Here is a 26,262-nt window from a genome sequence, read left to right as displayed (position 1 = left end):
TTGAGCACCAGACGATGCTTTTGGGCCCATGGTCTGCTGACAGTTGCACCTTGGTCCTCTTGGTTCAGTTGCAGCAGGACTGTTGCACTATAGCTCTGATTCAGTAAGGCACTTAAACTCCTGAGTAATCCCTTTGAGGGCACTGAGACTACACTCTTCTCTAAAGTCAGGCATGTGCTTTCATAGTTTAAGGCCAGAAAGGACCATGAGATCAGCCTGAACTCCTGTATACTAGAGACCCAGCTCTCCCGATACTAAGCCCAATGACTTAAATCAGTCCTGGGGAGACAAAACTGTTGTGTGCCACAGGCCAAGAGCAGGAGAGCAGGCAGTGCCACCAATGCCCAAGAACCCTGTAATGGCAGGGAACTGACAAGGTGAGATATGCCCCGGAGATCCATATCCCATGCTGCAGAGGAAGATGGAAAAACCACAGGTCCCGGCCAATCTGACCAGGATGAAAATTCCTTCCTAAACACAAATCTAGCAATTGGTTTGACCCTGAGTGTGTAAGCAAGACACACCAGCCGAGCATCTCAGAAAGCGCAGTGACACCGCAGAGCCCTGGTCCACCCTGTCTAGTGTCTCCACCTCCAGCTGTGGCCAATCTCTGATGCTTCAGAGGAAGGCAAAAAACCAAAACAAAACAGAATACGTCTGACCAATTATGCATTGGTGGAAAAAAATTCCTTCTTGACCCCTTCAGGTGACCAACTGAACATCTGAAGCATGAGATTTGATTATGTCATTATCCTAAGATAGACCTGCAAGTGTTATGAGCCCGTTGAAGACAATGCAGGCAATTCCATTCTCACCACGGCCTATGAAGGCTGGAGATGTACAGTGGAACTCCTAGATTTACAAATGCCAAGGCCAGAAGGGACCACCATGTCCACCCAGCCTCAACCCCTGCAGGCACAGGCTGTAGAATTTCTCCCAGAAGCTGGATTAAAGTACATCATTTACAAAGATACCCAGTCTCACCTTAGACTCTAAGTAATGGTGAGTCCACGACCTTCCCTGATAAGCTCTTCCTATGTTTAATTACACTTATTGCTAGGAAATTGCATCTTATTACAAGGTTGAATTTGTCCAATTTCAGTTTCTAGCCACTGGATCTTATTCCTTTTTCTGCAAGATTGAACAACTCTCCATTATCAGATATCTTTTCCATGTGTAAGAACCTATATCCAGAGATTGTCACCTCTCAACCTTTTTGATAAACTGGATAAGTTGAATTCCTTAAGCCTCACATTGTAAGGCTTGTTTTCCAGCCCCTGGTTCATTTTTGTAGTCCCCATCCCCTGAATTCCCTCAGAATTTCCACATCCTTCTTGAATTGTTGTCACCAGAACTGGAACATACTGTTCTTGTTGTGGTCTCACCGGTGCCATGTACAGAGGCAAAAATCACTTCTCTATTTCTACTTGCTACTTGCCTTTTTATACATTCAAGGACCACATCAGCCCTTTTGGCCACAGCATTTCACTGGGAGCTCATGCTGAGGAGATTGTCTAGGATGACCCCTAAGTCCTTCTCTGTGTCACTGCTTTCCAAGACAGTCTCCCATCCTGGAGGTATAACCTGCAATCTTAGTTCTCAGCTATGTTACCTTGCATTTGGCTGTATTAAAACTCATGCTTCAGTGCCTTTCTGAATCAGGGGCCTCTAGCCCTAACCATGGTCCTACTCAGAGTAATCCAAAGGCTATGGCCAAAGATTCTTATGAAGTTGTGCCCCCCTCAGACATTATTATCCTGATGGCTGCTGCTGGACAGAAGATTTGAGGATTCGATGTGGAGACAGAAGGAACTCCTGGATAAAATGGCAATGATCTATGTGCAGCGCACAGCATGGGTCTCAACGACTGTTTTGCTTTCAATGTAGCTGTGAACAAGGAATTAAACATTTCCATGAACTATTGCTACATGACAGAAAGCACCGTTTTTAGCGAGGGCAAGAATTCTAATCTCTTTTGACAAAAGACAAAGCTCAAAGAACACAGACGTCAAGGCAGAGGTAATACATTACCACTCATGAGGAAACAAGCTGAAACTCACTCAAGACAGAACTCCTCATAAGTTATGTCAGCCCGTTCTGGGCTGGCAGTAAGTTGTATTATGGCCCTGCTTTCTCTGCCTTTTATTTACACAACATCATTTTTCACTTTAATGGTGGTCTTTCAGTCAGTTTTGTAAAGGCTGTTACTAATTGGATTGGATTAATATGTTTTGCCAGCACTCAGAACAAGTCCAGCGTGGTCAAATGAAAACGGTGAATTTTGCCATCTAGCATTTCTAAGCGTTTTGAATAGCTGTCTCCCAAGCTTGGGGGCAGGGAGAGAGGAGACGGATTTAACTCACTTGTTGCCACGGAAACTCAGAAGTGCCTTCCAGTTGCAGTGATTCAGTAGAATACCAGTGTATTTGGGGTTACAATAGAGCAGCAGCAAAAAAGGAAGCCCTCATTAGGGTTTTTTGCAAGTAAACTTCGCACTAGCTTCCTGGAGAAAGACGTGTTTTCTTTTTAAGAATGTAGGTTTAAAGATCAACGTTGGAACATTCTGGAAAGATCCCCTTTGCCGGGCTTTGGAAAAAACAAAAGCAGAGTTTACCCCCAAATACTTCATATCAGGTTTTACTAGGTCATTGCATTACATGCTTTGAACAGGGACCTGTACATTCATTTGCCTGCAAGATGCCAGGTATCTTCTACAAATAAGTAAATGATGCTGGGAGCAGGCACATTAGAAGTTTTAGTAAGCACAATGTAGACCTGAGGCAAAGCTAGCTGTACAAATGAATCGTCAGAGCAAAGACATGCTGATGTTCACTGGGGCTCCATGAAGGGCTTTGTCTGCCTATCTGCACCGCATTGCAGGATCAGATACCTAGTTAGGAGAACAAGGAAGACTAAGGTGAGAGGTAGAGAGACACTATGATTCTTCTGACTGGCAATTTAGGAGCGGTAGATGGCTGTGTCATATATTTGTGATGGATTTCTTTTTAAGCCAGTGTTGTAAAAAAATTGTATGAGCAAAATACTACAAGTCAGGAGGCTGCCAACACCATGAACGTAAATGAGTCAAGCTTTTTGGTAAGAAACAGAACGCAATAGCTTATTAGTAAGCCGGATGTATTGCTCTGTAGCACTGTTTATTTTAGCAATTAGAGCTGTGGAAGCATTCACATCGTCTCTTCAATATGTCAAATTCATTATTAGTTGAAAATTTCAACTTCTGGCTAATGCTGAAGCATAACATGTTCTTTAGCACAATTATTTTGTGACTCAAATACAGATGAAGTGAAAGTAATGAAAAATGCAATCGGAACAAAATTTAAATACAGGGAACTAGTTAATGATATGAAGTAAAATGTTAACTAGTGAAATTATGCTTCTGTAATGGAGAAAAAAGTTCACAAAAAGGGAGCAAAAATCCCTAAGAAATCTAATTACTTGGGGTTTTTTGTTTTATTTTTCCCTAAAAGGTGTGACTACTTTTGCAGACATCCTAAATGAGTTCAGCTCCCTTGCTGAGATTTGTGTTCAAGAATAGACAGTTACTGCTGCTGTTTTAAAGAGCCTGCAAGGGGAATGAGGAAGTTTATCTTGCTTTGATACAGGGGTTTTCAGCTCACCATCTCCTGCTATGTTGATAGCTAAACTCTGTCACTTAAGCATGTAAACGTTTGCGTTCATGTGCTGGCCTTCTGAGTTGGCTTTAATAGTAAGAGAGCAAAGCTTCTGCATTTGACTGTGGTCCATGGGAGTAAGGTGCCTAAAGTACTTTGACTTTCAGTGAGACATAGGCTGAAAAGACCCAGATTATCGACGAGATTTACAGGTGCTTGAGTGCCTAAGTCACTTCTGAAAATAGGACATAGGCATATAAATCACTTAGGTCTTGCAACTCTGAGTGGAGCAACACCTAAATACCTTTAAAAAATCTGGGCCTGTGTTCCTTTTGGGAAACTTCTCTTCCTTTTATAGGTCTTGAATATACACACAAGATGAAATCCAAACTCCACTAAAGACAAAGGGAGTTTTGCCATTGACTTCAATGGAGCTAGGATTGCACGCAGTTACGTAAGTTTAACTAGAATCTGTTTTTAAATAGGTTTAGTTAAATCAGTGCCAACGCCTGTGTGGCCATTCTTCATCTGATTTCAGTCTGGTTTCTAGCAATGTAGTTTCAGTAGGTAAGGGATCAACAGAAGCTAACTTGATACAAACCAGACTGAAATCATATTAAGAGTTTCCATCCAGAAACTGGCATTGATTTAACAAAAACAATTTAAAAACACCCCTTTAGTTACGTGGGGTACAACTTTGTATGTAGACTGGGCACTAGAAACATTAATTAAACTTAAAGCCCCACAACTGCTTGCTCCTATGAGCCCCCAGCCCTTTTAGCTGCTACTTACGCCTCCCACAACCTCCTCCAGCAGGACTGTCCTGCCAGTTGCGGGACCCTCCCACACAATTGCTCTGACTCTCAGCCTCACAGCTGGAAAAGTCTTCCTAGAACCCTTTCCCCCACCCTGCTGGAAAAGCACCCTGCTTCCCTTCTGCTATACTCAGAGAAATGCACCCCTCTATGATCTGCTTCCACACCTAGGGAGAAATCCTCGCCCCTTGCAATCAATAGCAAAAATACTGCTCCAAGTGGGGTGGCACAGAATTTACAGCCTGCAGAGGGCGCTAAAATGATTTTAAATCACACTGGTGCCTTCCCAATCCTGGGCTGCTCCAGATACTGAAGGGGCCCTGTGCAGAACTTAGAGAGCCCTGGGCCCTAAGCCCAGCACTGCCCAGAATCCCCACGATGCTGCAGTCACGCCCTTGGTACCTTCCTGCTGCCCTATGCCTGGCCCGCTCCCTATGCCAGGGCTTGTGAGACGTCCTCCTGAGACAGTCAATGCCTGTGCTGAGAGAATCCTCAGCTGGGTGGGGCCCCTTTTGCTTCTCTGGCCCTTTTGCCCAGGAAAAGGGGCCAGAGGAGGGGTAAGGGCCCTAGTTTAAGGGTAAATCATCCTGGTATGTTGGTAATGTTATTAGCATTAACTGTAGATACTTGATAACCACTACCTTATAAACTCTTTCCTTGGGTAAGGAGAAAGCTATCAGGGAATCCATTGTCTATATTCTTTTGAAATAAAAAATATTTTAATTATTGTAGAGAAAAGTAGCTAGAACACTGGGAAACCTTCCTTAGCCTGGGAGCTATGAGAGCTGAGCTCCCAGGTCATTGTCCAACCAGGCGGCCACTAAAGAGGTCAGAACTTGGTTTGTTTAAACAAACTATCTTAATCTGAAGAAAGTTATCCAAACTCCTACGTGCAATGCCAGTGCACATGATGAGACAGTCAGAAATCATGGTCTTCTGTATATTCTGAATTGGCTCATTTTCCTCTTATTAGTCCACGGGCCATTTGCCGTACATGACTCCACTCATCTGTAGTAATTTCTCTGTCCATAACCACTTGCATTGAGTAGATGACTCTGATTTTATATTATGCCTTTGAGACATGAAGCCTTGTGGTGCTTTTACCTAGCATTGTAAACAGGTCTGCTCTGGTCTCCCCATCTCTCCAGATAATGATCTCTGGCTGTAGCCTCATCCGTTAATCATGGTCCAGACCTGGACAGACATAAAAATGCAGCTCTCTGTGGAGAGATTGAATGTTTGTTTAGAGCAATGAGCACTGTCTCTCTAACGCACACAATTCAGTGCTGTGGCAATGGCTTCCCCTGCTATGCAGAGTCTCTTAAAGGTAGGCTCTCATGTAACAATATCTGGGCCCTATTTCCCATAGGGGAGATCTGGTTAGGATCTTTGAGGATTCTATAAGCCTTCTCAAGGACATACGTTTTGAAATAGAGTTGGGAAATCTTTCACCTTAATATAAAAAGCCCTGGCCCTGTGATATCTAAAGTTATCTTGGCTATAGAAAAAAAAATGACTTTCTAAGCAAGCTTAGACTTTGCTGAATATAGTAGCCCTGCGCCCCAGGACCTGCTTTTTCTTCCCACGTCCTGTGAATGTACCCTCTCCCTGATATTAAAGCTTTCTTCGTGAGGATTTTTGCTGAGTGTATTTGAATGAAACATTTACAGCATGCCTCACCTCATGCACCTGTTCCTCTGTCTCTGCCCAACCCCTGCGGTCAGGCTGAGAAGACAGCAAATCAAGTGCCATCCCCTCTGTCCCACTACTACATTAGCGTGTGGTTCTATTCTGCAGACTGACTATGGAAAAATGGCACCTTCTTACTCTACAGATCTGCTCCAGGGTGCAGCATGAGTCACTAAAAGCAGCAGATGCACCTACAATAAGTTTCTAAAATCTTCGCACTCCCACGGGCATGGCCCTGCCAACACAGAAACGGACAGATGAAGTGGATTCTATTCTGGGTCATTCATCAACAGAATGGTTTTCTAACTTCCAGCCTGTCACACCTGTGCACTGTCACGGAGGCATTACTACTGAGGGCATAACACAAAGACGGGGAGGTTTGTACTAGTGTAACTGAGGACCTAATTTGGCCTGCAGAAGCTGTGTGACTGGTAACGAGGCACAAGAAGAAAAGAACCCACCTTGGTTCTGAGCCTGTTGCTGTGTGCAGGACTGGGAATTAGATAAAAGAGGGCTTTACTTATGAACTGGGCACTCTTGGGTTAGAGAGAGAGAACAACTACAGCCTCCCACTTCCCCCATGCAACAGACTCATTTTTCAGAGCAGAACCAATTTTAAACTCCGCTGAAATTCTTAATTTCCACTGAGCATGCTCAGAAGTGACTTTTCCCAATTGTTTATTTTATTCTTTAGTTTTAATTCCCTCCCGCCTCTCAACCCAAGGACAAGGTCAAGATCCTGCAACCCTTACTCATGTCAGTAGTGAAGAATCTGACGCCCAAATGCCCAATGAGCACCATGTCTTTGCAACATTTCAAATTTCAAGCTTTATCCATTTTTGCTCTAACCCCATTCAAACAGAGTTCTGTTTGTTTGTTTGTTTATTTAATGACTGGAAAATTGTCAATGCAAAGATTTCAAAAATTGCCCCCAAAAGAATCTGGCTGAAGCTCTAATAAGCATGAGTACCATTCTGAATTGCTGGCGCAGGTAAAGCAAAGATGTTAAGGGCATTGCAGGAGACTCAAGCGGCTTTCCAGCTTTGTTTTATTGTAATGTTCTCGCAAAGATCCTCCAGCTGGACACATCCTATGGAGAAAACAACACTAAACTCACCATGTATTAATCCTCCAGACCATGCTTCAGGGAGCAACACTCTAGCTTCAAAAAGTTTCTCCACAACTTCCAAGCTTGGGAACAGATCTTGCTGTGGGCTAGAGACAATAAAATATGCTTTTTCCAGGATATACAAAGATTGATTTCCTCCCAACTTCTCTGGCCTCTCCTGAAACACAAATCAATGAGTCTAAAATAAGCCACTGTATGAAAAGGGATTTGAATTTGCTATGATCCAAACAGCAGCTCAGAGGGCCTGAGCTGAGGGAGGATTGCAGAACTTGCAGCACTAACATCCTTTCATATGTCATATGAAGTAGCTGGTTTTCATGCACTCTCCATTTCATGCACTACTCCTTTCCTGCCTCTCTTTTAAATCTTCAGTGTAAAACTGTCTTCTTGGTTGTATTTCCAAGTGCTTTAGTCCAACCTACCTAGAGACCATCTCCTCCTCCCAGTAGGATCTTTTCCTGTTCCACCACAGAACTTCTTATGGTGGTATTGAGAGGGGAGAGACATGGATATGGTGTTGGGTGTAGAACTTCTGAGTTGGGATTAGGTATCTGATATCTCCAAGTACTTATTTCTATGTCTTAAGTGTTATCTCCTGCTGAGCAAATATCACAACCTACACTAGATCCTCCTCTTTATGATCCAGTTTGCTTAATGGTTCTCCTACATACAGTCCCCAATGCCCCGCATTGTGTTGGCCTTCCAACTATAGTTGGCCTTTCACTCACCTCATCATCAGTAATATCACCACACATCAGTATGTGCTGAAGTTATAATGGATGGGCCTGATTCCCAAGGAACCAGGATCCCAACCCCTAGTGGTGGAATGTCTGACTGGAGAAGGGTGCAGAGGAATAAGCACCCACATTCTTCCAGTGTGGGGTTGGAGCTAGCCCGCACTGGCTGGAGAGAGAATAGGGTTAGCACACCCAACTAGTGCATGATTCAATAGATCTCCCAGGCAGCTTTGGTTCAGAGACTGCTGCTGCCCTACCCTCTGGTAGAGAGAGCTATTTTCCCCCTGGGATGAATCCTCCTTTTTGATACAGATATTGCTGTGTCTGTGGGGATGAACTGAGCCCAACATTCCATGAAATGCTGAAGTGGATTAATTACATTCAACTCTGTTGTTTGCCAAATTTTGCCATGGCCTTAAAGTACTAGGTGCTACAGCATCTTCGCTCCCCCAAGTTATTGCCTGTAGCAAGACTGTCTGTTTCAGTGACAAGATTCTTTGGGACCAAGTGCTGGTGTTCTCCTCAGGCTTAGTTTTTTGCTATATACTGAGAATCTGTTGTCCAGATGTATATCAGTCTCTAGGCTCTACTCATAGAATCATAGACTTTAAGGCCAGAAGAGACCACCAGATTATCTAGTCTGACCTCCTGTACATCACAGGCTGCCAACACCACCTAGCACCCACATCCTAAACCCAACAACCGAAATCAAACCCAAGTATTACAGCCCACAGGAAACTAGACCATTATGTGCCCCAGGCAGAGAATAGGAGGTACACCAGTGACTCATTCTCTCAATAGCCTGTGCATGAATTTGTTTAAATCCCATTTAAATTGAGATTCCACATACCCGTTCTAGGTTCAAACTTGTTCTTAGTGTCCAAGGTTTTAAGATACCCTCTACAATTCAAACAAGAACCATGTTGTAACCCAGTCAGGGGAGAATTGTGTTGCAGCTGAATACAACTCTGTTGTATTTCTAATGATGATGGATCCAAAAGGTGCTGAGTACACATTCCCTTTCTTTTATCTCTATTAGTTGTCTCTGCCTAATGTTAGTTATTTATTTTTGGTTTGGGTATTTATTTTTATTCTGCCATTTAATCATTTCAAATATGGTGCTGGTCTGGGCTCTTAATATGTGAATTTTAAAAAATAGTAAAATATTCAAATATTAGTGAGTTTAAAAACCCAGAAAAAGCCTGCCAGTTTCTCTCTTTATTTTAGAAATGATAAAGTACCCTGATATCAAACTCCCTCTCTCTCCAACAGGAGACGGGCTACTAAACTAATAACTTGTGGATTAACCAAACAATCTAGCAAGTCATTTGTAGAAATGGCCATTTGTGAAGAGTTTGCAGTGCTGCCTGAATCTGTTTGATCTGCAAGTGTTTTGCTGTCCCTACTCATTACCAATTGCTTGCCAGTGCTGTGTAATTTTCCAAAATGTACTTCTTCATTTTCTCTGAGAAGGTTTCTAGAATCATTTTCCACTGCTTCTGCTGCTCCCATTGAACTTGCTTCTTGAGACTGTGGTAATACTGGAATAAGATGCACCCCAAAAGGGATTTGCTGCAACATTTTTGCTTTAACCTCTGTAAAACCAGCTTCATGGATCAATAATTTGCAGTCCTCTGGTTTGGTGTTGATTTGTATTTTCCTTCTTTTACATGAAGATGCCACCTTCTCTGTATCATGGGTGCTGAGATGTCTGTCCTCTGATAGAGTTACCTTTTGATATTCTAAATATGCAGACATTGCTCCATTTAAGTACTGAAGATTGGTTTCATGGGACGTTGCCTCGACCTAAACAAACAAAAATAAACAAAGCAAACAAGCTCTGTTTCTATTCAATGTTGTGCTTATTCTTAGCTATATGAAAGACACTTAAAATTTTATTTCTGAGGAAGACAAGACTCATAGTAAGTTTAAAAAAAAAAAGTCAGTAACTCCAGGCTACCACTGCTAATGGAAACAGGAGGAACTTACTTCTGTGGGATTCAGCCAGGCATCCACATGGCTGGGGTTTTCTGCAGATTTTATAGCACACACTAATGTTCGAGTTATTGCCTCTTCCACCCGGGCTTCGTGGTCTGCATCCTATCCAAGGAAATAAAAGGTAAATGGAGAAAATGTGGCACTTTGAACCCTTTAGAAAGCCTGAAGACCTTGGAAAGGACCAAACCAAGAGTCTTAACTTGAAAATCCTTTTTAACATAAGGATGACAATTGGATCCTGAAATTTCTTACTCATTGAAATAGTCCCACTGAAGTCATGGGACTACTCACAAGAGTAAGGGTTTGCAAGAGGGTTTTTGTGTTAAATAAATCTGGTACCTCCATAAATTATACAGCATATGGATCCTTTAATCTAGAAGGCCCACAATAGCATTTTACAAAATTATACATATAAATAATTTAAACACTTACAACACAAAGGATATTACTGTGAGACAGCATATACCTTGGGGCTACTCAGGCACACGACTAAGTCCTATGAACATTCAGGAAGCTTGTTGTCATCATTTGACAGTAACAGAAGCCCACTGATAAGTTGTTGCAGTTTTAAATAGCAACAGAAGGAAAAGCAAATGTTTACTTTACTGAAGGATGCTGATGTGCGTCTGCTGAACTAAAAAAAAATCAGTAATTGATAGAGCTCCATGTTTTTCACAAATGTGAAATAACACAATAAAACGAAAAAGAATGTATAATATGACATAAAACAAAACTCACCCCGCAGTGGCAGCTGCTGTCTCATGGGACCAGGCCTGGTGGCCTACTCACATTTGGCCCAGCCACTCCCTCGTCATGATGGAGGGGCAGCCGGGCCAAATCTGAATGGCACTATGACCCTGCACACCAGGTCTCCATGCCAGAATGGAGAGCCAGGCCCAGCCCCATGGCACAGAAGCTGCCACTTTGGGGGTGAGTGCAGGGTGTGCTCACTCTGTCACATCCCAGGGCCCCCCACTTCCACGACTGGCAATGTAACTCAAAACAACATGAAATTCTCAAAAAATAAAATAAAAATTATTGTGAAAATTAAAAGAATTTCATGGGGCTCTAGTAATGGATTCTTGTGTGTTGCAGAACTTCACTTCTTCCTTCACCTGATGGCCGGCTAGACACAGGCTAATTAGGGATTTTAGAACTGAGAAACATAATTTAACTGACTTGCTTAAAGGCAGTGGAGGGGCAGTTGGAAGGTAAAGAGACTGATCAGGGCGTGCCGTGTTGATTAGCACTCAGATATCACAGAAATTAGAAATGGATAGACAACTTAAGAGTCCCTTGTACTAGAAGTACGAGATAGACAGGCAACCATGGACTGCCAAATTTTGGGTTTGGGGCTGAAATATTAGGATGTGTCAAGCCTTATATCTTGCTGGGAAGGGTGTTCAAGGCTGAAATGCATCTTAGAGTCTCACAGTAGAACCTGGGATTAAAGCAGAATCTATCTTCATTTCTGTACACCAGTTTTAGAACAAAATTCTGCCATTGGTGGTGTGTGGGGGACTGTCATATGGATCTCTCTCTTTACATTTATTAATGTTCTTTCATAACAACATCCTCACTGCCAAAATGACAACAGCCTGATTTCTACATGTAGTAAAGTCATCATCAAGGGTTAACTGGCTTACTCTGAGTAGTAGCCATGCTCCATTCCTCTCTTACTTCTTGTTTAGTTAGAGCAGTGGTTCTCAACCTTTCATGACTACTGTACCCCTTTCAGGAGTCTGATCTGTCTTGTGTACCCCAAGTTTCACCTCATTTAAAAACTACTTGCTTATGAAATCAGACCTAAAAATACAGTGTCACAGCACACTATTACTGAAAAATTGCTTACTTTCTCATTTTACCATATAATTATAAAATAAATCAAATAGAATATAAATATTGTACTTACATTTTGGTGTATAGTATATAGAGTAGTATAAACAAGTTACTGTCTGTATGAAATTTTAGTTTGTACTGACTTCACTAGTGCTTTTTAATGTAGCCTGTTGTAAAATTACGCAAATATCTAGATGAGTTGATGTACCCCCGGAAGACCTCTCTGTACCCCTAGGGGTACACGTACCTCTGGTTGAGAACCACTGCTTTAGAGGGAGTTGACACCCTCCCTGCCAACTCTGTTGTGATGCAGTAAAATAAAGCAGCAAGTTCCCAGCCTGCAGTCCTGAGAGTACACTTATTTTCGTTGCTCTGAGCAGCCCCTTCGCAAAACTACGTATGTAACGGTTAATATTTTTCAAGGTATTGTGATCTTGGGATTCATCCTCTTGTGCTAAATCCTGGGGCTGCATTAATCATGTGACTTAGTTCGTTAGGAAGCAAGGTTTGAATCTGTCACATTACGCTGAAAAACAAATTAAATTTCTCTTATTCTAAAAAGTCTTGGCAAAATAATTAATGGTATCACTAGGACTGTGCTGGCATGACACACATCTGTCAAAGTGAAAGCAGCTGGTTACAGCTCCCAGTGAGAGAACTGCTTGAATAGGTAATGGAAATGTTCTCACTACTATATTTTAGTGGCCGTGTCATGCATTATTTCCATAGATGGATTGCCCAACATCTAAAAACAATGTTGCTGTCATCTGTAAGGATAAATAGGCTGTAATCAGCTGTCACCTGTGCCACAATGATTACATGCAGTTCTTTCTAAGGTTAAACACTACTGTGCAATCTCCTTATTAGGCAAAGACATTCATTTTATTTGTGGGGCTTTTAAATGTCTGACGACTTATTAGGAAAATCCAACAGATCCCATTCAAATTGGATTCCCATTGAGTTCAGTGAGAGCTTTGCCTTAGTAAAGGTTGCAGGGTTTGGCTCTATATTATGTAACAATGGATAACAAAATGAGAAAACAGTAAGAGAAAGGAAACAAAAATATATCCAACAAATAGCACTATCCCTCTGTGCTTATCCATATAGTACAATGGGCCTGACTCTGACCTGCACCTCCTGAGTGGTGCAATTCAAGAGGTGGAGCCCATTTGAGAGATGGGGAGGACTTTAAAGTCATCTTTGCATTTTCTGAATTCTGGGCACGCTCAGTTGCTGGCACAAATCAGAACTGCCTCAGGGCCTGCACAAATTTGACAGCCTTGAGTGACTGCCTGTAGATTGCTTTGCTGACCTAAAACAGCTGGAATGCAGGGTGTTCCTAGGTGCCCCATGTCCCCTGGCATTCCCCTGTACTTGAGACTGTGTAGGAGACTGGCATAGGGCCCCTACACATTGTTCTTATGGCTGAATATCCCTTACAATGAGGATGCTTTAGTAGGAGGATCCACCCAGGTTTGAACCCCTCTGTTCCTCCAGAGCAGCATAAAGGTACCAGAAGATGGCCCAGAAAAGGGACCAGCAATGTACAACTCTTTCTTCATATGATTTCAGCTATCATTCAATACCGCACAGATTTCTGTCCTAGTAAAGTCCGTTTTCTTCCTTTAGGCACTTTAATAGGATTTCATACCAAGATAGCATTAGTGATGATGTGATTTGGGTTTGAAAACGTTGTGGAGTATTGAGACAATATCACTGGAATGATCACATGCCTACTGCATAACAACACAGTAAAAATCAAAGCCTAGAGGAAGAAGGAAATTAACTAAGCCAGAAAATCCAATACAAGCACAATCTACTTCCTTGGTAAAATGTGAATTAGAACATTCCAGCCAGCTTGTATTCTTTCCCATTAATTTTGTTTGTCATTTAGGCCCTGATTTAGCAAAGCACTTACGCATATGCTTAGCTGAACAGGAATGAGTCAAGCTCATGCTTAACTTGAAGAAACTCATGCTTAAGGCCATCCCTACACAGCAAAGCCTTCAACATGCGCTTAATTTTAACCTGTGACTTCAATGGGACAATTGCTTATGTCCCACTGAAGTCACAGGTAAAAATTAAGCACATGTTGAATGGCTTTGCTGAATAGAGTGAACTTAAGGACATGCTTGACTTCAAGTGCTTTGCTGAATCAGGGCCTTACATTCTGAGCCTTCAAATCCTTATTCATGTAAAGTCTGATTGATCATGTTGTTAGAGATAGAGCCTGTCTCCACCCTTGCCAAGCCATTCATGAATGCAGCTGCTAAGCAGGGCGCAAGATTAAAGGAGCCTCTATAAGGCTCCCTATGGTCCCGTGTAGAGGATTTAGAGGAAGGGCCGGGCCAGCGGATCCATGATTAAAGCTCTTTTCTCAAGAGCAAGCATGTAATAACTCTGTGACCTAGTCAAAAATCCCCTCTGTAGTCGTAGTTAGAAAAATGATTCTGCTTCCTCATTTTCCTTACTAGAAACATCCAGGCAAACACAAACTGTTGTGCAATGTATTGACACAGCGTAGCTGCATTCTAGTGCTGGGTGATAAATGATCCTTGCATAAACACAAGTCTGTAAAGTGTGTTGGGATCCCTCAGGATGAAAGGCACTCTGTAAATGTTAGATTATTATTGTAAACCACTCTAATGTGGCTCATGATGTCATCAGATATGGGGCAGAATTATTTATTTTTAACCACTTAGCCTATTACACTATATGGCAGATGCTTTGTAGCTTAAGAACTGCACAGCAATGAGTTAAAAGGAACGTACCAGTTCAATCCAAGAGTTTATACTGACTGTGATGGAATCAATGGTTTCTACATAGTGCCACCAGTGTCTGGGAACAAACAGGACCTGCAATGAAGGGACAGTCATTAGAACTGCAGCAGGAATCCTCCTCTTTCAAATATTATAGCAAATAGTCTACTAAACCTCTAGAGTAACAGTTATATTTCCTTTATTTAAAAGGCAGCTTGGATGAGTATTCCCATTTTGAAACATTAAGGCAAAAATGATGGTGAAAAGTCTCATTTGCAAAGCCCCGTACTGTACCCAGAATCATTAAAATTTATTTGCATTATACCTTCCATCCAAAAAGCTCAAAGTGTTTACAAACATTAATACGTTTCACCTATGAGGTAACAGCATGCCTTTTATGCAGATGGCCACAGAGAGGGTAAATGATTTGCCCAAGGTCACCTAAGAGGTTAGCCAGGTCTACAGCACAGGGGGTCTGACTTTCATTTCTCCCTCAAGCTCATATTTCACTGTCTCACAATATCAGTAACTACTGTGTAGGACAGTGGACACAATCCTATACAACCTCTTATCCATAATCCTCTTATCTGAAACAGAGTCGTAACCCCATAACTGTTTCCGTAAGTGAGAACCAGATGCATAAAGGGCTTCCAGCTGGCTCTGCAGGACTTTAGAGAAAGTCCTAGCCACATCCTGCAGAGCAAAGACTCTTTGTAAACTCTCCAATTTAGTAGGTTTTCCAGTTTTTTTATAAAGACTACCAAGCTGGCTTCCCAAGGAAGTCAGTATTCTAATGTTCTTCTAGGTGATTAAGTATATGCAGCTCCAATTCTGCTAAATAATTATCCCGTATTAAACTTGTCAAATTTAGTAGAATATTTTAAAAATAAGATTCCCTAAAATCATGACTATCTAGTTTAGAGCAGAGCTATACTACTATATTAGTGTGATATTTGTGACATAAAATTGATTTTAAATCTTGGCTTTTATTGTACAAAGACATTAACGTTATTTTGATATAGTACTAGCTTTATAGATGGCAGAACACTAGATTAACATAGGGTTATCAAGAATAGCATAAAAGACTGTTTTTGAATGGGTAAGGAAATGGTTGGGCTATAGAGACAGATAGTAAAAAAAGATACACTTCAGTAAGAGGAAGAGCAGCAATGATTTTTTATCTGCACTGTGGCCAGTTCACAAATTACTTATAAGAATGTCCTATCATCAAGATAACCACCGTCTCAGATAATACAATACTGTGTGACAAGAAAACTAAATGGATAAGGACCTATCCTATGAACACTTACCTACACATTTAACTTTATGTACATGAGTTGTCTCAGTTAAGTCAATTATGCACTTGCATAAATGGATGCAGTATCAGGACTCATGAGCTTGGGTTAATTCTGGATGATGAGCTGAAACACGGCTCACAAGTTTCCATTTAAAACAAATGAAAGGCTGTAGATGTTTGAGGGTCAAGAATATTCAGAAAATAGCCTTCACGTCATGCAGCTTACAGAACAGAGTAAGAGGATGATCTGAGCAGAAGCAGACCGAATCATTAAATTGTCAGCACCATCCATACTTGCCATTAAACAAAACAAACCAAGTCTTAAATTGTAGACGTGGTGCAGAAGTCCAAAGAAGTTACAAATCCCTCCAGTTGCTAGCGACTGACCACAATGGAGTTAATTCAGGGAAGTTTTATGGCTGGTGTTATACAGGAGATCAGACTAGATGATCATAATGGTTCACTCTGGTCTTAGAATCTATGAATATAGTACCCAGTTTTAGAGTCTGAACTTGGTCTACCAAAGTCAGTGGCAAAACTCTAAAGACCTGATACTCATTTACACTAAACCCCCTTCGTGTGATCACTGAGGAGTGTAATTTATACTTCCCTTTCACACTGCCAGAGTAGCATGAATGGGCATCAGAATAAATGAGAAGCAGGCTCTGAGGTGCCGGGTGAAATCCTGGACCCATTGGTAAAACGTCTATTGACCAGGACTAGGATTTCACCTTGAAAGTTCTGACGTATTAGCTGGCAACAGGAGAAGGAAGTACAGAGAAGAGGGGAAGATACAATATTCTTAGACTTCTGTAAGGCATTTGACTTGGGATTGCATGACATGTAGATTAAATCAACTAAACCATTATAAAATTAACATGGCACACATTAAATGGATTAAAAGCGACTGATAGGTCTCAAATGTAATTGTAAATGGAGAACCATCATTGAGCAGGTGTGTTTCTAGTAGGGCCCGCTGGGATCAGTTCTTGGCCCTACATTATGTAATATTTTTATTAATGTTGAGGAAGAAAATATAAAATCATCAACGATAAAGTTACTGATGACACCAAAAATTGCAGGAGTGGTAAATAAGGAAGGGAACTGCTCATGAATACAGCGCGATCTGGATCACTTGGTAAGCTGACGGCAAGCAAACAATGGTATGTTTTAATATGGCTAAATGTGTACTGCCAGACAAAGAACGCTGGCTGTATTTACAAGATGGGGGACGCTATCCTGGGCAGCAGTGACTCTGACAGATTTGGGAGTCATGGTAGATAGTCAGCCTAGCATGAGCTCCCGGTGCGCTGCTGTACCCAAAAGAACTAACACCGTCATTGGATGCATAACAAGAGAATCTCAAAGAGGAGCAGAGAGGTTATTTTAGCTCTGTGTTTGGCACTGGCGCGATGGCTGCTGGAATTCTGTCCCCAGGTCTGGTGTCCACAATTCAAGAAGGATGATGATAAATTGGAGAGGGTTCAGCGGAGAGCCATGAGGATGATTAAAGGATTAGAAAACCTGCCTTACAGTCATGGGCTCAAGGAGCTCGATCTATTTAGCCTAACAAAGAGAAGGTTAAGGGGTGACTTGATTACAGTCTGCAAGTATGTGTGTGTGGAACAAATGATGGGATCTCCATTGAGCAGAGAAAGGTCAATGAGGTCACGAGTCAATGGCTGGAAGTTGAAGCTAGGCAAATTCAGACTGGAAATAAGGCATATATTTTTAATGGTGAGAGTAATTAACCCTTGGAACAATTTACCAAGGGTTGCGGTGGATTCTCCATCACTGAGCATTTTAAATCAAGACTGGATGTGTTTCTAAAAGATCTGCTCTAGGAATTATTGTGGGGAAGTTCTCAGGCCTGTGTTATACAGGAGGTCAGACTAGATGATCACGTGGTCCCTTCGGGTCTTGGAAATGATGAATGTATGGGAAATATTGCTTACAGTTCTAGAAAATGGAAGATGAAACTGGTTGAATGAAATACGGCAGTGGTCCCCATACTGTGGGAAGCACTCCTTTGGGGGGCCAGAGGAACGCTTCAGGGTACTGCAGCAGGACCTGAGCCAGCCCCAACAGTGGGTGGGGCTTTGTTCCCAACCGGGCTACTCCCTCATTCCCTCGCCGCCCCCAGGCCAGCTCCACCTCTAGCCTCAGTTCCTCCCCCACCCCCCCAGTTCAGCCCTCAGCTCAAGCTCCTCTGTTGAGCCAACTATGCATTAATTGGGGTGGGGGCAAAGCCAAATTCCCTTACTGGTATGGGGAGGGGGGAAAGAGGCGCGACAGGAAAAGTTTGGGCACCACTGGAATATGGTGTGGAGGAAGAGGATGGGAAAGACTATTTATAGCACTTCTCATATACATCTCAAAGTGTTTTACAAGGGAGGGCAGTAGCATTAGCCCCACTTTACAGATGGAGAAACTGAGGCGCACATGGAGGGGAAGTGGCTTGCTCAACATCATGTAGCAAATCAGTGGCAGAGCTTGGACTAGAACCCAGCTCTCCTAAATCCCAGGAAAAGGATAATGGCAAGGAAGCAGAAGCAAGATAATGTAAATGGGTAAGTGCAGAAATGTTTAAATACCAGGTGCTATTTGGAGAAATAAATTGGACGTCTGGAATGGAAGGTTGTGAAGACAGTCTGGCCTTTCAGTGGCTGGTCTGTGGCTGCGTGACCAGAGAGGGGATTTCACTTGCCATGACATCAAAATGTAATAATTGTAAAAGATGTATATATCTGCAGCCAGCACTGTTTCCTTACAAAATTTATGGAGCAGCTACAAAGCTTTGAGTGTAAGAGGAAAACCAGGAAGCATAAATAAGCAGCAGGGAGAACAGCTAGGTTTAGTAAGCAAATGATCATTAAAATCAGAATTTATGTTGGCAAGAAATATGAAGTTATCAAAGGTGAATAGGCAAGTCTTTAGGGAAGTTGCAAGAAACAGCAAAAAAGTGATCACAGACAGGTATGTCCAAAAAATAACCAGTATAGGGCTGCCCATAAATTATGTATCACATTGTTTGGTGATTTTCAAGACCCATCCACCCCATCTAACACTAACACACACACACAAAATTAAGGACTCACCCACCCCCAATGCAGGAGTTCCCAACCTACAGCCCGTACATGGTCCACCAGAGCATTTCATAAGGCCTGGGGCCTGCTTCAACACAACATACTAACAGCCGATCATTAGCATTTTGTCATCATGTTTACATCATTTTAGTTTGCATACATGTGTAAATAGACAATGCTGTACGTAGATTGTTTCTATCAAAATACATACAAAACAAGCACAACTTAAAATATAAATCAATACAGGGGTCTTTAAATTTTATTAAAATATGTAGCATCTGTTTGGCCCACTCAAGGTTGTGCTCAAGTTTATGTGGCCCTCCGTGTCATAAGGTTGGGCACCACTGCCCTAATGTGTTAGATAAGTTATGGACAGTGTTTAAAGGAATTAAACCGACTGAACATTGGGAATATTTCAGGTCAGAGAAAGAAATGGAGAGGTAGGGATTGTCAAATGTCTAGTTTTACAGAAAGGAAAGCAAAAACTCCACCAGCTCTTTAAATGAAACAAAAGAGAGTTCCATATGTTTGCGCTACTTCAAAGTGGGGCATATATATTTAACAACATCTAAAAATCAATGGGAAACATGCAGGTGAACCACCGTGAAACTGAAAGAATGGAGTAAATGTTTAGTGTACAGATCTATGGATGTTAGTGAAAGGTTAAACCAAAAAGCAAAGCACAGACAGAATAATTTCAAGCTGAGAAAGAAAGAATTCTCTGTTGGCAAGCTTTTCACTCAAACCACTTGGTTGCAGGTGCTGGGAAAGAAAGAGACAAAACTAAATAGTGAACAATCAGACCGAAGCAACTCAGATAATTTTAATATTTCGGCTAATGGATGGCAAATAAAGCTCATTGCAGATAAAGGCAAACTAAGATATTTGTACAAGTCTGAAAAGATAAAATGAAAGGGCAAAATATTAGAGTAGAGAAATAGAGAGAACATCTATAGAGTAAATGGAATGATGCCGAGGATTTGTACAGCCAGAACCACATAATGGGTTGAAATGTCCACTGAATATGATAAACTTGAATGAATCTTGCTAAAGTAATACAATGAAAATGTAAGGTGGTGATATTCTCACTTTTTAAAGAAATGGCTGAGCCTCCTGAGGAGTGAAGTATGTAAACCCAAGTAATCACTGCTTGTCACAAAGAGATATTGGGTAATTGCCCTAGAAAGTGATACATAGAAGATCTTCGGTGGGAAAGTGGCAAAAAATGTCTGCAACATAATTTAAAAATTCCAAGGCCAGCTCAGCTTGTTACAAGGGTCTCCCTCCCTGAGTGCACCCACGATTGCTGCAACCGTGGGAAACGCCGACAGATGCAAGATTCTTGCATCCTTTACCAGAGCTTCTAGGGATACGTCTACTCTGTAATAAAAGACCCGCAGCCTGACCAGGGCTGGCTCAGGACAGCTGACTTGGGCTTGCAGCGCTCGTGCTGTGGGGCTAAACATTGCAGTGTAGACATTCAGCTCAGGCTGGAGCCTGGGCTTTGAAACCTTGCAAAGGGGGTGGATCTCAGAGGTCTACAAGGCTATTTTTAGCTCTGCAGCCCCAGCCCAACTCAATTGGCCCAGGTTCTGAAGTTTGGTGCCGTGGGTTTTTATTGCAATGTAAATGTACCCTAAGTGCACGTGGGGGCAGGTGGCACACCACGTAGTCTCCCCGCCCCCCAATCCACAGCAGCTTGGCCTCTTTTATGCTAACTCACACGTCACGCACTGCAGGAGAACTGGGCTGCCACCACAACTGCAGCAGTGGTACTAGGTAGGGGAGCTACTTTGAGGAGCCTCGGTCTCCTTCTTAGTGTATGCGCAATGTGCCTCAGATGGCACATGACCACGATTCATCACCACATGTGGTGCACTGGTTTGATCATTAGCTTCCCCGGCTCAGACTAGGTACTGACGGAGTGTGACGTGAACGCTGAGCCACGTCCCCCAGGAGCCCGGGTGAGGTACCGGGTGGGGAAAGCATGGTGGGTCGAGAGGTAGTAGGCCAGAGGATGGAAGGATTGATGGAATGGGAGGGGAGAGTGCATAGTTAGTGGATTTCCTTTTTGTGGGGTACAGGGAAGAGTAGAGCTGTTGGATTTTTTCGTGGGGAAGGTGACGGGATGATTCAACCAGGGATTTTTCACATATTGTGCTGACTGAGGTGGAAAATGTTTTGAGGCAACCTATTCTGGCAGCTCATCATCAATAATGGCATAAATCCACTACTGGTTTCTCCCTCTCATCCAACTTTTCTGTAGCAGATAGGATTGTTCTGATGTTTAACTGAACCAGAGATGCCCCACTTTGTTAGCAAGAGCCTACTATAGGCACTGAAAGAGGCTGCTCTGCAGAGATCCCCACACACCCCCCTCCGCGAAAAGCGTTGTTTTCTTCATATTAATCACATGGTATACTCTGCCACATCTGACATTTCTGAATTCTCCCTTAGCTAAAATCATTTAAACTCTTACAGAAAAATCACCTTTTCATTAAAATCCCTTTAAATATTTTAACACACTCTTTGAGCTTGAACATTTTACTGACTTTTAACAAGAGCGTGAATATATTATGTTTCTTGTATTCCTGACCTGCTCTTTATTTCAAGGGCATTTATATAGAGACAGGAGTTTTGTTTATTAAGAATTTATCTGCTCTTGCTGCTTACTACTCAGAGCTCATTCCTGAAGTTCTAAATCAGTTTAAAAAGCTGGTTATTCAGTTAAAACCCTCATTGAAATCAGTGGGAGTTTTGCCTGCATGAGGGCTGGGTAAGAACAAAGAAAAGGGTTCAAGACCTGGCCCCACCTGAAGTCACAGTGTTGTTTTGGATATTATTTGTATTCCAATAGCACCTAGGAGCCGCAGTCATGGACCCATTGTGCTAGGTGCTGTACAAACACAGAACAAAGACAGTCATTGCCACCAAGAGCTTAGCAGAATTACTGATTGTGGAAACTGGCTGGTGTGAGGACACATACTGTTTCTTTACAATTTTAGCAGAAAGCCAGGCAGGAGGCGAATTGTGAAAATGTCTAGGTGAAGCAGAGGAAGAGAGGAAGACAGAGGACAGTTAATGATTCCTTATCCAGTTTTCCTTATGCTGATAAAGCTCCTTCTTCAGTGTTGGAAGATAGTGCCTCTTTCTGTGATTCTTTATTATAGTCACTTAAAATGTGGGGTGTAATGAAAAGACCACCACAGCCTGAGAAATTAGGAGGAAGCAGTAACAATAGGGGAGGTGGAGCAAAGGAAAACAACGATCAATATATACTCTGCACTTATATAGCATCTTAAAGTATTTCAGGCATTAAATTAAGCTTCTTATCATGCTTGAAAGAGACCAGGGAAAAAGCAGAGGAGAAGGGAGAACAGGATGTGGCTCGGGCTTGTCTTTTTTTTTTAATTTTTTTTTTAAAGAATTTTTTTTGTATTTTTTGGAAACATTAAATCATCTGTGAATCAAGACACCAGAACAGCAGTGTTTTGGGTGAAAACACATAGGTTCGGTGAATGAGTGCATCAGCGGTCACTCAACCAACCTCTGGTCTGCACTTGTGATTCTCCTCTGTGGAACAATCAAGTAGATGTCTAGGGCCACATTTTTAAAAACGGTCTCTAACTTTGCCCATGAAATTTTGCAAATTTGCATGCAATTGTTTGAGCTTGCAATTTGGTGAGTCCAGTCACTTGCAGGTCTGCCAATACTAGATTTGAGACTTCCAGCTACCTGGCTGGCCCTCCGAACAGTTATGTCAATGTTATCACTTGCATCCAAAATTAATTGTGGGTGCAAAATTGGAGGTTGCACTGCCGCTTCATTAGAAATTTAGGCCACAGCCACAAGTTACATTTGAACAGAAGTTTTTAAAAAAACTAATGCAGTCTTTATACAGCTAGTTAAATTGGGATTAGAATCCTATTCTTCCAGTGATAAGAGGTTAAAGAGCTTAGCTGTTATAATCAAAACACGTTATACCAATATATAATGTAGTCCCAATGTATTACTGAGAGACACTATGTTAAACTTTGCAAATGAGCACAGAAAATTGCTTACAGCAAACTGACTAAATTAAACACATTGGCCAGAAGGTGGCATTAGCAACATTAAGTTTATTTGATATTCAAAGCTGCACTCAGCCTACATGCAGTTGCTTTCCTGAATACGGTTTTGTCTTTATTTTTTGATCCGGCATTGTTACAGTATCTAATCCAAAATATTTTATTCACTCTCTAAGAAGGAGTGGAGATTACTATAAATCACCACTGAATAAATCTGATTACAAATTCTAAAGTAATTGTATTAATTCCCATCTGAAAGAGAGAGACTCAGCAGAATCAAAGTATTATTTAGGAATCTTCTCAATCATTAACAAAGGCATCCTTTGAGGTTATTCCCTCCTGCTCACTTAAACAATAAAGGTTCCAAGCCAGTAACCACCATCCTTGTGGCTGACGAGTACTGGATGGGATTGCCTGCTGTAGAATGGATGGAGGCATTTCCTCACTTGTGTGTGCGTGTGTGTGTGAGAGAGACGCACTGAGCTTAACAATTCTTAACAAAGATTAATTTGTAATTGGTTTAAGCCTAATTAAGATCATATCATAGAGTCATCATCATACTGGATCATTCAGACAGATTATAAATTGAAATACCAGTGCTTGGCACTGTAGATAATGCTATGCTAAATAAACACACAGTTTTACGGATATTAAGCAAAAATTTGTAATTTAGTACCAACCCCACCCCCACACATTATTGCCGTAGGGAGGGCAATGGCAAAAACATTCATCTAGTTTTTTGCACTCTAAACAGTTAACTATTAATATGCTATGCACACAAAAAGTTACTTTGAAAAGGTTTAGAATCTCTATTTTTCAGGAGCACGTTATAAGAATGTGCATTGCGAAATGTAAGAAAATGCGTAACTAATGTGGTAAATGGCTGGAAGTTGAAGCTAGACAAATTCAGACTGGAAATAAGGCATACATTTTTAACAGTGAGAGTAATTAACTATTGAAACAATTTACCAAGAGTCATGGTGGGTCATGGTGTCCATTTACCAATTTTACCAATTTACCATTTGTCCAATTTACCAAGCGTCATGGTGGGTCATCATTGACGATTTTTAAAATCAAGACTGGATGTTTTTCTAAACAATATGCTCTAGGAATTATTTGGGGGAAGTTCTGTGGCCTGTGCAATACAGGAGATCAGATACATGGTTACAGTGATCCCTTCTGGCCTTACAATTATGAAAATCCAGACCATGTTATATAGGGAAGAAGATAGTGTTTAGAGCAAGAGACTAGGAGTTGAGACTCCTGGCTTCTATTCCTATTCTGCAACTGACTGGCTGTGTGATCTTGATTTTCAAAGACTAGTTTCTCAGTCCCTTGGTTCCTCCATCCGTAAAATAGGGTTACCCTTGTAAAATGCTATACAATCTTTCAATGAAGTGCACTACATGTGCAAGTATCATCATTATAAATACTCTGCTACTACAGCAACAAGTTGGGCAACTGTTTCCATGGTGAAGGTTATTCCTCACCATCATAATATAAACATCTTTCTTTGCTAGCTCTGCCTACTCATTAATCAAGTACCCTTCACACAACATGCTGGTTTCAGGGTAGAGAGGCTAGAGTACTGCTCTAGAAAGTTTCAAAACAACTTTTTTAAACTGAGGCTATTTAGTTACTTGCAGGAAGACATCTATGAAGCGAGGCAGCCTTTTGAGCTAGACCTCGAAGTCTTCATGGTTCTCATTTAAACGGCAGGTGAAACAATAACAGTGAGCAAAACAAGTTACTCTATCCAGATGATTGTATTAAATCCCAAGGATGCTGGGGGAAGGAAAGGGAAAGCTGAGCAGTTGTCTTTTCCTAGCTCTGGTTTAGCAGCCTAAACGATTTACTAAAAGTTCCAAAATAATGTAAAGTCTAAGTGTGAATGGTACCTGTCCCGGATGGAGTGTAACCACATGGGCATGGGCTTTCCTGAACTGAGGAAAGTGTTTCAGATCAGGGTTGACAATGTTGACTTTGCTGAAGATGCTGGATTCCTCATAAGGGATTCTAGTAGGATAAAGGAAAGTGGTGTCACCAGGTGGGAAAAGGTGCCATTTTTTCCTGAAAGGAGAGAGAAGATAGAAGTTGTTTAACTACATGCCTGTTACGATGGATGACTAAAAGCAATCACAAGGTTTTCAGTAAAACATATATCTGCCTGCTTTTTGAGTCTCCTACACAGTAAGAACATATGCAGTTCTTACAGGCAGTTCTACTAAAAATGGTTTAAAAATATTCTACAGATTTTTAACTAAAAGGAAGATTTACTGCTTCTCAACAATTATTTTTGCAAAGGGAATTAAAAAAAAGTCTGTAGCTCTTCCATTTAGTTTCTCCTTCCTTCTACATCACCTTGCAGTACCTGCAAATACTCAGAGCATTTATAACACTGGATGTTTGTCCTATGAACCATGATCTCATGGATGAAGATTAAATTTTCATTAGGTAAATATATTTTGATTAATTAATTAATTGACTATCTGCAATAACTCTGCTTGCTATAAGTAAAGGCCACTGTATGTATTGTGATGTTGATAGTAATGGGAGTATAATTTTGATATTCTGCTACATGTTGTTCTCTACATTTTCTTTTATTCACCTGTTAATCACAGAAAGTTCATTGTTATTTAATTTACTGATCCATAACAACTTTGTGCTCATATACCATAGTTGGTATATACCATAGTATGGTATAGTATGGTGGGAGAGGTAATATCTTTTACTGGACCAACTTCTATTGGTGAGAGCACCAAGCTTTCAAGCTACATAGAGCTCTTCAGGCCTGGGAAAGATACTCTGAGGGTTAGTCTACACTGTAGGTCTTGTCTACACTAGCACTTATGCTGGCCAAAAACTTTTGTTGCTCAGAGGTGTGAAAAAAAACCCGCCCCACTGAGTGCCCTAAATTAAGTCAGCATAAGCGCTTGTGTGGACAGTGCTATGTCAGCAGGAGACGCTCTCCCACTGACATAGCTACTGCCGCTTGCTGAGGTGGTTTTATGTTGGCGGGAGAGCTCTCGCCCATTGACATAACGTGGCTACACACGTGTTCTTACAGAGGCACAGCTGTACCGATGCAGCTGTGCCGCTATAAGTTTTAAGTGTAGACTAGCCCCCAGAGTACCTTTCCCCGATCTGTAAAAGAACTCCCTGTAGCTCAAAAGCTTGTCTCTCTCACCAACAGAAGCTGGTCTTATAAGATATT

The 26,262-nt window shown here is 41.6% G+C and overlaps 1 protein-coding gene across 7 annotated transcripts in view; it reads right to left on the bottom strand.

Moving 5' to 3' along the window:
• Window positions 1–1,948: 1,948 nt before the first annotated feature.
• The window catches only part of HSPBAP1 (HSPB1 associated protein 1), a 65,423-nt gene continuing 41,109 nt past the window's right edge, over window positions 1,949–26,262 (bottom strand). For 2 of the 7 annotated variants that reach the window (XM_067549636.1, XM_067549641.1), the window contains 6 exons: window positions 24,947–25,118; window positions 14,611–14,694; window positions 9,992–10,102; window positions 9,416–9,808; window positions 7,254–7,422; window positions 1,954–2,586 (listed from right to left, as the gene is read on the bottom strand). In XM_067549636.1, coding sequence (XP_067405737.1) covers window positions 2,468–2,586; window positions 7,254–7,422; window positions 9,416–9,808; window positions 9,992–10,102; window positions 14,611–14,694; window positions 24,947–25,118 — 1,048 coding nt within the window. In that variant the 3' untranslated portion in view covers window positions 1,954–2,467. Of the gene's footprint in view, window positions 2,587–2,627; window positions 2,891–4,909; window positions 5,668–6,588; window positions 7,423–7,447; window positions 9,809–9,991; window positions 10,103–14,610; window positions 14,695–24,946; window positions 25,119–26,262 lie in introns of those variants that run through there. The other 5 variants (XR_010919904.1, XM_067549638.1, XM_067549639.1 and 2 more) reach the window with 5 other exon arrangements.

Source organism: Emydura macquarii, unplaced genomic scaffold (assembly GCF_026122565.2).
Source record: "Emydura macquarii macquarii isolate MOO-44397 ecotype Brisbane River unplaced genomic scaffold, CSIRO-AGI_Emac_v2 contig_1253, whole genome shotgun sequence".
Lineage (NCBI taxonomy): Eukaryota > Metazoa > Chordata > Testudines > Chelidae > Emydura > Emydura macquarii.
The sequence above is the reverse complement of the archived record's forward strand: the minus strand, read 5'-3'. Positions and strand labels throughout refer to the sequence as shown.